The sequence below is a fragment of the Plutella xylostella genome, chromosome 29 (genome assembly GCF_932276165.1).
Source record: "Plutella xylostella chromosome 29, ilPluXylo3.1, whole genome shotgun sequence".
Taxonomy (NCBI): domain Eukaryota; kingdom Metazoa; phylum Arthropoda; class Insecta; order Lepidoptera; family Plutellidae; genus Plutella; species Plutella xylostella.
In genome coordinates, this window is record NC_064009.1 from 9,685,787 (window position 1) to 9,700,199 (window position 14,413).

General features: G+C 37.4%; 1 protein-coding gene across 1 annotated transcript in view; it reads right to left on the reverse strand.

Moving 5' to 3' along the window:
- Window positions 1-13,545: 13,545 nt before the first annotated feature.
- The window catches only part of LOC105398540 (collagen alpha-1(XV) chain), a 150,914-nt gene continuing 150,046 nt past the window's right edge, over window positions 13,546-14,413 (reverse strand). Inside the window, exon 30 of the mRNA XM_048631690.1 lies at window positions 13,546-14,379. Coding sequence (XP_048487647.1) covers window positions 14,271-14,379 — 109 coding nt within the window. The 3' untranslated portion in view covers window positions 13,546-14,270. The remainder of the gene's footprint in view (window positions 14,380-14,413) is intronic.

The window sequence follows — 14,413 nt, forward strand, 5'->3', positions numbered from 1 at the left end:
AAAGTCAAGATATTGCTCAAAGTTGGCGGAAAACCCGCTATAAATGACATGTAAGTTTATGTCGAAGGCTCTACCGGCCGCCGTCTACATATTACCTACGACAGGCTCTTCAGTTATCTAGAAAGAAAAGTGGCCGAAATTCGGCTTTCATAATGCTTGATACAGTAGCCGATTTTCATAAAAAATAACAAATGCTCAAGGCCGTCCATGGTATGTGTCTAATAATGTTCTAAAACCATTACAGTTCGTTTTACCCTTTCTTAGCAGGCCGGAATAATTATTTTTACCCATACCTTTAATTTAAGCTATTTAAAGCTATGGGTAAAAATCATTATTACCGAGGCTTTAAACTTATAGCAAACCTAGCAAGTAAATTGGTCGAAAGATTAATAAAGCTCTTCTATTTAATTTTAGAAGAAAGATGAATTATTGATTTGCATACTATCATCTCTACATTAATCTACTACACTGTTTTGGTTAAAAAATTACGGGCAATACAAAGCTCGCGTGGAAAACCCAGTTATTTTTAAATCCACTGGCCGCAGTATACTGGTCGAACCCGTTCAGCCCATCACTACGTAACCACACGAAGCCTCTAACTTATGACGTCATCCGTCTGTAAGGAGGAACTGCAGTTTTTCACGTCAAGACGAGCGATGGCGCACACCCGGCGCCTGACTCATACGCAGTCAGGGCTCAAGATGCATTAAGAGGAAATGGTAATGCCCTGAAAAAATTTTGTGCAAAAAAGAAAGGGAATATTTGCCTAGGGATGTAAGTTGAAGGCTGCATGATGGAGGATGCATGTTTGCGTATGTGACACAGTTTTTTAATACAGTAAAGTTCCAGTGACAATAGCGAAAAGGGTAGCTTAATGACGCCTTCTGCAACCTTGAGGTAGGTACATTTAACAGCGCATCAGAATGTTACCAAGTAAAAACGTACAATATTTTAATAAAAGTTTTATAAATTTGGGTCATTTGGTGTCGAAATTTTGTAAGTGGAACTTTTACATTGCTCGTGAGTGTAATATTTTGATATTGACGTTGGTGAGATGAAGCTGAAGCGATACTCTGTTCTTACCATTGTATTCCTTGCATGATGGCGGAAAAAGACGATGGAGTTTAATAAAAAATCCTAGAACTCTCCTCTAAGCCCTCTTATCTACTTCCCTATTTCAATCAAGATCCGATCGATGCTAGTAGAAAAAGGGACCAATCATTTTGTCGTAGACACACATATTTCATTGTCATCGAGTTTTTAAACCTTTTCCTTCATATAGCCGGGGATTCTGGGGGTTCAAATAAAAATTCGACTCACGCAACTCTGATTACAGTTTGATGGCGGACGCCAGGGACGCATTCAGGGAATGGGTTATAAAATAATACCTACTTACATAATTATATCAAGAGTCGTGGCGGCGTTGCGAGGTTTACTGTAATTGTAAGACAGTGGGTTCAAATCCCGCCATGTAACAATGAATTATTTAGTAAAGGAATTTAAGTACAAAAATACTACGAGCTCTTACTGTGAAGGAAATCCTGTCCATCTACATTCTACCTATATAGATTCATAACTTTAGTGCAAAAACGGCGACGCAGCTCCCGAGCTATTTATTGAGTACAAATAATGTCTAGAGCGAAAAGCTGGAGCTTCGCTTACGAGTCATCTCTGACTATCCCTTTGCGGATAATAGTAGTGAGCATAGACATTAATGTTTAAATAGTAAATTATTTAGTTCTGTTTAAATGATAAGACATTGTTCGTGACGACCGAATGGCGCAGTGGTTAGTGACCCTGACTACTGAGCCGATGGTCCCGGGTTCGATTCCCGGCTGGGGCAGATATTTGTTTAAACACAGATATTTGTTCTCGGGTCTTGGATGTGCCCGTAAAATGGCAATAGGCCCGCCCCCTATTACATTGGGACTAACATAACACTCTGGCGAAAAGTGGGTGCAGCAATGCACCTCTGCCTCCCTCTCAAGGGAGTACATTAGTACAAGGCGTGAGTGGGTGTGTTTTTTTTTTACATTGTTCGTTCAAAATTGGAATGGTCATCAAAAATCCTCTTGAAATTTCTTTCCCTCACTGAATGTTATCTAAAGCACAGGTGATGAGCCTAGTTTAGGTAACTATGTAAATTCTTTATTTACTTGTTCAACTTATATATACTATACATATTATTATCTTTTCTGTCAATAAAGCATTAAGTTCGCCTTTGTACAATGTTTTTTTTATGTGCAATAAAGAATTTATAATAATAATAAAGTATATTCACTGAATGCATTCCTGTTGACGCAGAATCCTCAGGATCCGTTCCGTTGGATTGAGATCGTCATTCCCGAATTTATGGGCATCGTCTAGTTTTATTACGTATTGGGCTGAGAATTGCAGATGTCCCCAAATATATATTTTTCCTACATGACTTGCGTTGAAACAGGAGTAATTATAGTTCCCTTTTTAACCCGCTAAAGAACAAAACCAGTTTTTATTATGCGGCATTATGCGCACTGCACATCAACAAAAATACTGGGTTTTTACGATAAACGGTCATTAAAATAAATTTTGTGGTTACACAAATTCTAAGAATAAAGTAACAACATGGCACTTCGTTTAAACTAGAATAAAATCTCGGCTGTCCTTCCTAGAACCAATACCGTAGTATGAATAGACTCCCATACGAAGGCTTTACCATTTTCAGGTAAACCAATCGGACACGAGTGTGGCTGATTGCTTTTTGATGACCTCTCCTGAAAACCTTTCATGCTAGATCACCGTCGGTGTGATAAATTCCTTGCATTTTAACTTGTTTACTTATACAAAAAGGTACTAATAGTAAAGAAAAAAATACACAGGATGGAAATTCATCATGGATAAAAATTATATAATAAATATTCCATATCTTTCTTACTTAATTTTTTGTATAAAATGCTACCTTCATTCACTATTTCTTTTTTGTATTACCTATGTACGGAGACCTAGTAATGGCATCAAACTAAGTATTATTAAGAACAATGTTGTAATTTACTAATACAGTCGGTAAATTTTGTTCTTGTCGTGTCTGTGACAAACTCTAGGGCTAGACTTGCGTATGAAGACGTATCGTCTGCCCTGCGTAAGTTCACTACTCATTTCACGGTGGTGATGGGAGACTTTAACGCGAAACTCGGAAAACAAGAAGGCGGCGAGACGAAAGTGGGGTCACATGGATTTGGAGTCAGGAACCATCGTGGGCAAATGCTGGCTGACTTCTTGGAGAAGGAGGGCCTCTATATGATGAACTCCTTCTACAAGAAGAAGCCACAAAGGAAGTGGACGTGGATTAGCCCCGATGGGAAGACTAAAAACGAGATCGACTTCATATTGACGGATAAGAAGCACATATTCAATGATGTCTCAGTGATCAGTAGGGTTAAGACCGGCAGCGATCACCGACTCGTAAGAGGCACTTTGAATATAAACTGCAAAATAGAACGCTCCCGTCTAATGAAGTCCACGCTCCGTCCTACTCCTGCTCAAATCCAGGATCCCGAAAGCTTTCAGTCTGAGCTTTGCGACCGCCTGATATGTTTAGAGAATTGCGTTACAGTTGACGATTTAAATAATAGGTTTGTGGAAACTGTCCGAGAGGTAGGATCGAAATATTTTTCGTCCCGAACCAACCGAGGACCTCAAAAACTCTCAGATGGGACTCTGAGTCTCATAAGAGAACGGAGAGAAATGAGGTTGCAGTCTTCAGTTGATATGGTCGAATACAGACGTCTAAACAGACAGATCGCCAAAGCAAGACGTTGCGATATGAGACGCTACAATTGCAAGCGCATTCAAGACGCAATAGAGCAAAACAAGGGCTCCAAAGTCTTTGCTAGAGATCGATCTGTTCGGCAGACTCTGTTGACCCAACTGAAGACCGACACTGGCAACACCGTTTCATCAGTGCCCGAAATTCTGGGAGAAATTGAGAGATTCTACGGACAGTTATACACCACAACACAAAACCCTATTATCAGCGGTGCTCACGACAGCCGAGCGCCACTCACCCGACACTATACCGAAGATATTCCGGACGTCAGTCTAGACGAGATTAGTATAGCTCTCAAACAGCTAAAAAACAACAAAGCTCCGGGAGATGATGGAATAACGACAGAACTTCTGAAAGCCGGCGGTAGACCGATTTTAATAGCACTTCGGAGGCTGTTTAATTCCGTCATACTCGAAGGCACAAGCCCGGAGGCATGGAGCAGAAGTGCAGTGACTTTGTTCTTCAAGAAAGGCAACAAAGCCCTATTGAAGAATTATAGACCCATTGCACTTCTGAGCCATGTGTACAAGCTGTTTTCGAGAGTTATTACGAATCGTCTCGAGCAAAGACTCGACGACTTCCAGCCACCCGAACAAGCCGGGTTCCGAAAAGGCTATAGTACCATAGATCACATACACACGCTTCGGCAGGTTATACAGAAGACCGAGGAGTATAATCTACCTTTATGTCTAGCGTTTGTGGACTATGAGAAAGCCTTTGATTCTATTGAGCTCTGGGCGATGCTTCAATCCCTTCAGCGGTGCCATATAGACTATCGCTATATCGAGGTGTTGAGATGTATGTACAATGCTGCCACAATGTCAGTTCGATTACACGAACATAGCACAAAACCGATCCAGTTGCAAAGGGGCGTGAGACAGGGAGATGTTATTTCTCCGAAACTGTTCACCTGTGCACTGGAAGATGTTTTTAAGCTTGTAGAGTGGAAAAGACTGGGCATTAACGTCAATGGCGAATATATCTCTCATCTACGATTTGCTGATGACATAGTTATTATGGCGGAAACGCTGGAGGAGTTAGGCGAAATGCTCACAGACCTCAATGATGCCTCTAAACAAGTTGGGCTGAAAATGAACATGGACAAGACAAAGGTCATGTCGAACGAACATGTTTCATCATCGCCCGTAACTGTAGGAGGTGTCACCATCGAAGTTGTTGATCAGTATCCCTACCTAGGACAAGTGATCCGATTAGGTAAATCCAACTTCGATAAAGAGGTAGCTCGTAGAATCCAACTCGGATGGGCAGCGTTCGGGAAATTACGACACATCTTCACTGAAAACATACCTCAGTGTCTGAAAACAAAAGTTTTCAATCAGTGCGTGTTGCCAGTGATGACTTACGGAGCCGAGACGTGGTGCTTCACCAAAGGGCTTATCCACAAGCTCAGAGTTGCTCAGCGTGCTATGGAAAGGGCTATGTTAGGCGTGTCCCTGCGAGATAGGATTCGTAATGAAGAAATCCGCAGGAGAACTAAAGTTACCGACATAGCCAAAAGGATTAGCACGCTGAAGTGGCAATGGGCTGGCCACGTAGCCCGCAGAGCCGACGACCGCTGGAGTAGAAAGGTTCTGGAGTGGAGACCCCGTGTCGGCAAACGGCGTGTCGGTCGCCCCCCAACCCGTTGGTCTGATGATCTGCGGAAGGTAGCGGGAAGCCGCTGGATGCAGATGGCGGGTGACCGTTTGGGGTGGCGATCGTTAGGAGAGGCCTATGTCCAACAGTGGACTACGGAAGGCTGAGAGAGAGAGAGAGAGAGACTTGGGTTTGTCGCCGTGGTGAAAGGATTGACCAGACAGATTAGCCTCAACCCTCAACGTAGAGATAACCCCTTATAGATCTTGCCTTGCGATTCTGTAAAATCAGACATCTCACTTAGATCTTCATTCTCCCTTCACCTTTCACAGTGGATATGTCATCTCATACATTATTTGTCAAATTCTCGAAATTCGATGTGTCAATTTGAAAACTCACTCCGGATTCAGAATCGAGTTTTGACAATTAGCTTTATAGAATCGCAATGTTGGCCGGAAAAGAACTCAAATTCTAAATATTTCTTACTACACTACACTGGCCACCCACAATACATTATAGCTACTAATACAATAGCTTTATTCTCAATCTTGATAGGAGCGGTCAGTCAATCCATAAAAGTAGTTAATCGGGAACCCTTCAAAGGACGCGTTTGTTCAAAACCCTTTAGGGCCATTTTATTATCTGTAATCCGCTTTACCATTTCAACAGAAATTTCCGGAGAGATGAGATTACGAAAGGATTCATGCCAATGTTATTGAGGCCTAAACTTACGGCTAAATTAACATTCAAATCGCTTACATTTATTGTGTTTATCTATTCTATGGAATCATGTCAATTTTTTTTTTTTGCGTGTATTTTGAAGTCCAATAGTAAAGGATAAGTAAGAACTTTAAATAGGTCTGATTTTTTAATAGTTAGGTGAAATTTTCTGCATTTCTAAATTACCTAATTATTTTCATCCAAAAATGTACCTATTCCTCTAGTAGCCTATTAATCATGTTTTTTTAAAGCTTTTCTATAGTTTCAACATCTTAAAGTGCAAATAAACGTTAGCACCTAAGTAGAAAGCACTAAAGTCAGTAAAGAAATACAGATTTTACAATAAGAATCCCTTGAGTCCTGAAAAAACTGCGCAGAACTACTCGGATTCCTTCCAACAATCTCACTGAAAAAAGGCAATTGAAACCTCTAATCAAACGCCTTGTTAGCGTCTCTATAGCCCACATGGGATCTTCACTGCAAACGAACACAGTGAGATATTCTGGATTACCGTTGTATTTTATTGTGTAAATAGGTGTCCTTTTTTAAAACTGGTATTTTTTAAAGAAGTAAAGTAGTTTTTAAAGGTTGTTAAGTACACTTATTTTCAATGTGATATTTTTTTAGTATATTTTAAGGTAACAAGGTATGTTTATTACTATTCTGAAGGATTTGAAAGTGTTACTTTTATATAGTTATACATAATACTTTTCTGGAAGTATTTTCAGAATACAAGAACTTGAACAGTTGAACTAGGCTTATTGATCATTTGACAATAAATCCCAAGATAATAAACTGTTGATTAACCTTGTCAGAACCCAAATGCTCGAAAATTAACACAGCTATCCGAACCACGTCCTACTAATACTAACTTAATTGAAACTAGAAATAGTCTGGCGCCTAGGATCGTGAAACTGCGAACGTTTCTTCAAGGTAAGTTAGGGTACAGACCGATTAAGGTCATAGTCCGTACCGTATAGAAAAAAAAAACGTTTATAAACTTTGTTACATTTTATGATATGGCTGCAAATTCTGCTAATGTTAAAGTAGACTTTTTCTTCTTATCATGTCTACGATATACGAGCAAGACACCAAATATTCATAACGCACGATTAAGATAAATTACTCAAATTCATGATTTCTTGTAGTATTGAAACGTAACAAAATAAATATTTTATTTTAAAAACTCGACCCAGAGTTTTTCTCTGGAGTCACCAGAATCAGGCCCTAGATCAATTCCGTGAATCCCCATGCACACACATCACTCAAGCGAAAGACCTCTTCCACACCGTCCCGGCGCCATCAAATCACAAAAACCCATTCCTGACGTATTCGCTCATGAAAGTACGTATGCCTAATAAGGGGCTCGCATTAGGCTAATGAAAAGTAACCCGCTGAAATACTTTCACAATTAAAGCCAGCTTGTAGGGTAAGCGAGTGGCGCCTCTAGGGAAATCATGCGTGTCGTGTGTACACGGCCTTAATTTCAGCTGAGTGTTACATTCGGAGGTTACTGGTGAGAAGTGACCTTTTAAATTGGGCTTCACTTTTGTGGTTTCGGGTTACGTTTGTGGTTTAGAAATACTCAGAACATATGACAATTTTTATTAAAGTTTTTTTTAATACCTAAAACGATATAAATGCTGTGATAAAAAACTTGTACATGTTTCGTTTCGTAGAGAAACGCTACGGCAACGCGTAAATATATTAAAAATAAGTAGGTAGTTATCAGAAATATAAGTTATACATTCGCAAGATATGTTAATTATTACGATAAAATAATTGGGTAGATATTTAAGTAAATAATAAACCTAACATTTCACTTCCACTTATTTTTGTTTTGAGGTTACATCTCATAAATTGACATTCGTACTTTGAAACCCGAGAATTAGATTCTATAGAGGTACAAAATTAGCTATTTACGTTGATGGTTTTAATTTATATTCTGGATAGCTTGTCCTTAGGAAGCTAGGGAGCTTTACTTCGCCGTAAGATTTGAATGGTTTTCCATGGAAATTCGGTCATAAACTGCTACCTTTTATTAGTTTGTTTGTTTGTATGTATCACTATGTATCACAAGCCCTTTAAAACCCCATGCAGGAATTATAATTTTTGCCGATTAGGGGCGGTATCATAGCAGGGAAAAACTCTTTTATACCCCCCGTTTTGTCTGTGGTACAGAATCAACAATGACAGCTTAGTAATCCAGCAAGATGTCATGATACTCCACAGAACTTTAAGCTACGGATGCCGAGTCGGAGCTTTGGAAAAATAGAAATCAAAGAAAGCCTAGACCGAAGAAACTTAAGCCGGATTTCAGATATAGAGCTATGAATGGGGTAGAATTACCCTCAGGGATTAGGAAAACAAGGTTACCCGGTGATATTATAACAAGTCGTATTATAAAATCATTTGTTTTATGGTGACTCTACACATTTATATAGGTAGTTCCATAAAAATATACCGCAAGTTGTTTAATTACTTATATTGATTATTGGCTGAAGCTGGTCCATTAATTATTGGCTGAAGTTCTAAAACCATAACACAACTCCATCACAATGCCTCGCACTTACTCAAACGGAAAATAAACATTTCACCTGAAATCTAATCATCAAAATACCACACTGGATTTATGTGACCAAACCCAACACGCGCAGAATGCGCGAATTTAAATATATTATGTTTTTAAAACACTATTTCAGCCAACATCCTATGTGGCTTTATTGTTAAATTTTCATATGTATCGCGAATCGCAATCCTTTTGAACCTGATAGTAAGATGGGGTGTAATAATTTTAAACTACATGCGCGAGCAATGAAAAAGTACCAGTGGCAATAGTGTGTCGGAATTTTGTGAGTGGAACTTTTTCATTGCTCGTGAGTGTATGTTGTGTGTGTAAAAACCGATAGATATCCAGATACGACAATACGGCCCTCAATATTTCACTTTCAGTTGGGTTATTGCACTGACACTAGCAATTTTCTGCATCGACGGGAACAAATTATTAACACACACTGGCATTCGATTTACATTTTTGCGCCTACCTCGCCTATTAGGTGCACAATCCTGAAATTGGATGCTAGCACTATCATCATAAATTAGGTGGATAGGATTATGAGTATAATGATAAACATACTTATTAATATAATATACTAAGGCCCTGTTCCGCAATGTCTGGATAATGGCTACCTGTGGGATAAAAAAAATACTCTCATGCTCTCTCATACTCTCAATTCATCTTAAAATCGGGTTTAGGTATAAATAAATTTATCTACCTAAAAATATCTCCTCCAGAAAACGGTTCAAAGTTACATTAGTGACATGGTGTTATTATGACAGCACCCGTATCTAAAGCGGTAGTGAAGCTGCTTCCGAAGCTTGGGGCCGCGGGTTCGAATTCCGCCCAGGGCAAACATTTGTGTGATAAGCATTTCTGTTTTCCTTGTGTCTGGTTCTCGTTCATCTACATATTTAGTATGTATCTATCTATGTATTTGTGCTGATATATTATCAGCTATCCGACACCCATATCACAGGTTCTGCCTAGTTTGGGGTCGGATGGTCGTGTGTGAGATGTCCCTGCATATTATAATTATTATTATTATTCTCAAATATTTATGACTATTCTTACGATTTATGCTTCCGTGACTTAGTAAAAAAAATATTTCTAAGACTCTATTAACATTTGAAATATCTAATTATTCAGGTATTATTCTAATGAATGGAAAATCAGTTTATCTAAAATACTAACACAGTACGCTTCTAGTTAATTATCGAACCTTTCACACCAGGTGCATAATTAACAATGATGCCAAAAGTGCCAATGGCCTATTCTATTCATCATGAAGTCTACAAAATGTAGGAAGTTCTAGTCGGCTGGATATAATCTCAAGTATTTCCTTGCCTTGTGTCAAAGTCTGTGCAAGTTTGCCGGCAGGGACGAATCCAGGTGAAGGGAGCTTATCTTTCCAAGCCTTTACTATAAATAAATTAAAAGTATTCTTAATTGGAGTGATAATTCCTTGCGTTTTCTGCAGAGGCGTGTCCTTCTTTCACGAAATCCGAAGAATCGGTGGGCGGTCAGATGCCATGTAATCGTTACGACAAATGAAACGAAATAGATTCTATTCAATTCTGAGAGATGCGAAGTTAATGTACGTGGTTATCTCAAGTGAAACCTTTGTTATTATCGATATGTGCAACTATATAGTCGCAGTTCACTAAAGTGCTCCAAATGATTGTTTTCGTAAAGCTACTCTAGCTTCACACTCCTGACTTGCTCAAATAAAACCTTTCTCTTCCTGCGCTTCGACCATTTTGTCCTGTACCGAAACGCTTTGTTAGATAAGATAAAGATAAGAAAAATTATTGGGTGTCCAGCACCACACACCAAAAAATAATAATAGGTAAATAAAAACTAAATTAAAAGTTGGCTGTACTTTAATCAAATTTAATGTTACTTCTAGATCCGTCTCTATAGGCTGGTATCACCCACAGGTCTGTCTTTACTTACAAAATCTACCTTTACCATGGAATGGCAACTTCATCCGTACTTTCTTGTTAGACATAGAATTAAATGCAGTTAAACTTTTAAATTGAATCGCCTCTTTTTGTGTATCTTATTTACTTGGAAATTGTGTAGATTCCGCCGCTAGGGGTGTTCTGTTGTCGACTGCTGTTTAAATAAAGTATTTGTACGGCTCTCCGAGAGGAAACCATAAAGGTAAGCGTCGACCTGTCGGTATCATAAGCATTAGACCATATGGGTCTTCATAAATGTATGTAAAAACGGCGTCGGCAATGCCGATGAAGTGGGCGCACTTGTGTGAATTTCTATACAAATAATACTGAATGCGATACGTCCGTCGCGTACGATGCCGAAAGGTGGACGCTAACCTTAAACAGCCAAATATAGCGTGGGACGCCCTCCAGCCCGCTGAACCATCTAACTAGGACAGGTAGAGAGGACAGAGTGTTGTATTGCTCCTTGGAAGTGGTCTATGTCTAGCAGTGGATGATTACGGTTTGATGATGATGATTATGATGCTGTACGATAATCAAAGTTTTTTCTTTAAAATGTCACGAAAAAATAAAATTTTGGATTAAGAACCTTTTTTGCATGAGTTGGAATAAAATTCTCAACAACATTTTACTCCGTATTTACTGAGTGTTTAGTTGAAAATCCCACAGGATTGTGAAAAACTGGAGAGAACAAAATCATTTCTACAACAAAACCTAAGCTCGCGAGAATAGCTAGGTTGCAATTTATTATTTAACGCTGTATGTAAGTACCTACTTAGGTACTTGAATTTATCTCATTCGCGGTGTTTGTACTAATATCACTGTACACTAACGAATAAAGAACAAACATTAGAGCTGGCGGAAAAGCTCACCAAGTCACCAACCATAAACAAAGTAAAAGCGAGCAAAGTAAAAGTTCCAATTACAAATGTCCCCAAATAAAAAATTATAAACACTATATTTACGCTTTTAGTTGTTTTATTCTGTTAAATGTACTTAAATATTACAGACGTTCATTCTTCATCATTATGCTAGCTTTTTCCGTTCAGGAGTTATTTGGTGCTATGGAACTGCTACGCCATTGGAACTTTTTCATTGCTCGCGATCGCGAGTGTATGTAGATACCTAGAATAATTATCATCAGGCAACTACCCGCAACAGAAATTGCCAGCCTGCAGCAGCAAGTGTTGCTAGATGAAAATAAAAATTGCTCTCGCTGCGGTTTCGCGTCTTTAACTAGAAAACTTTGGCATTCGATTGCCGAAGTTCGCAAGATAGAACCTTCTTGAAGACACCTGCGGCAGTTTTATGTTTTTAATGTGTACTGGATTGGCTTGGGAATGTGGCTGAGAGGTAATTTTTATTACTTTAGAACATCTTCTTGGTAAGTCACCGTGGTGAAAGGTTTATGTCTAGTTTCACCATAGTCTGTTAGATCATTAACACCCTGTTAGCCTGTTACATTGTAATGTCATCAATTATAAGTCCTCTCTATATTAAATTCTTGACACTTGTTATAATTTCACAGAGTATGGTGAAACTTGGCATTATCAACTATCCAGTGAGATGGGCTTCTGTCGCTTACTGTCTATGGTTGATGGCCATTTGTTTCATACGATTTCAAGTACGATAGAGTTAATGAAACTTTCAGTAAGTAACTTACTATGTTGCGTCCATAACCCTGGTTCCTTGTCGTATCCATTGTGGTCTATTTGTGGCATAGAACAACGCGGACTCGGGTATTCATACCCAATGTTTTATGGAGCTGGTTATAAAAAAAAATGATGAAGATTTTATAGACATTTATTCAACGCATTAAGTGTAACGCAACTCTATACAAACAGCCATAATTTATAATAATGATTATTCGTACCTTTTAACCGAAGCATTCTGGAAACGTAACTTTTACATAAATGCTGCATTGGTATGTATTGTTTTTAAAAATTCAGTACATATCATCCTTAATTATTAAATATATTTTTTATTTTTTCATTTCAACTGCAAACATTTTTGAATATAATTGTGTATTATTGAATATATTTGTCAGTTGATACGGTTAGTTAGAATACAATCTGGTATTTTCAAAATGTTTAATTGTAAGTAATTTAATATTGTTTTAACGATTACATTATAAAATTGATAAAGGGCACAAGTAACTATACTATGTTAAAATAAAGTATTATACATAAAATATAATGTACACTTGGACAGATCACGACTAGTTTGTCTAAAACTTAAGCACTAAGTATTGGTAATTTTTTTAACATTTTCATACACTTATTACAATAAAGACAAATCGTAAATATATCTAGAAAATTAAAATCAGACTTAGTAACCTGGGATTTCGTACAAATACGTGCGTTAGGGCATTTTTTCTACGTCATTTTATTGCACATAATTTATTAGAGAGTGAGTAAGTAAGTTTATTTTTTAACTGAAAAGAAACTATATTTTAAATCTCAGGGCTATAGCGATCATAGATACATTTAATTATGAATAATTTTCATTTCAGAAGGAATTAAATAAACCATACCCACACCTTTAATACGTTTGAGGTTGTTAAATGTTCGTCGCTTAACTCACATATTTTTTTATCGGCCCAACACACGTCTAAAATAAATGGCACAAAATATTACATTATTATGGTTTATGTAATACGAAAGCTACATTCTCTAAGAAAAATAGTAACATGGTTCAATGTCCAAATCCTGAACAAAGTGTCAATCACATACATTTAAAGTCATTTCTCATGGAGATGGTGCAATGACATAGAACAACGCGGACTCAGGTGTACAATAACATTAGATAATAATTTAATGGCATGTCTATAAAGACATTATTTATGTTATAATTATAATATATAAAATTATTACAAACTTATGTTGTGCAAAGGCATGAAACAATGTTTGTTTTAAAAAATAAAATTTTCAAAGTATCAAATAATATAATACCCAGAAATCTTAAATTAACTAAGTAGGTTACTACTTAAATAAAATACAGTTATGTACAGTCTTAAATACTCAGTATAAATAAGTTATACAAAAGTTAAGCAGTTTTTTTTAACTTTAAATGGCATCTAAGAAATCTCAGTGATGATTCTTCTCATACTTTACTGCTGTATTTATACCTATAATAATTGGTGTTATAGTTTTGTATTTTAAGTCATATGGGGATTAGTACTTCAGTAGGTAGTTATGGCTAATAAAAGTACATACAAAATTACTCCTAACCGCTTAACATTTTAATAGGAATCGATTGAGGATGTCAAAGATGATGCCATTGATTTAGACAAAATATACCTAAGTACTTTTAATCTATTATGTAAGTACCTCACAAGTCATCCAATAAGGTCTCTTAGAACTTTATAATGGCGCTCGATTATATGTATGAATATGAATAATGCAAAGGGAAATGATAATCTTATGAAAACACATGACTTGTAAATAAGTTCATCTATCTATGACGGTACTGTAAAAAAAACTACAATTATAATGACTCGTATGCGGTGGCGGGTGAACACAAGCTATGACCATACCACAGAACTTCGCTAAAACAATAATGGCTGCCAACGAAAATAATCTCATTTTTTATTACATTTGAGTGATTTTACTAGAGTAGGTCTATAGGTTTATTGATTCTCTCTGAACGGTTGAGCAAATATCTCGTTAAGGAGTTGTTGATACTCTTCAGCGTTGTATAAGTAGGATTCGTCGTCGATTAAAGATGTTGAATTGAACCTATAATAACAAAAAAAGTTTCAAATTAGGCCTA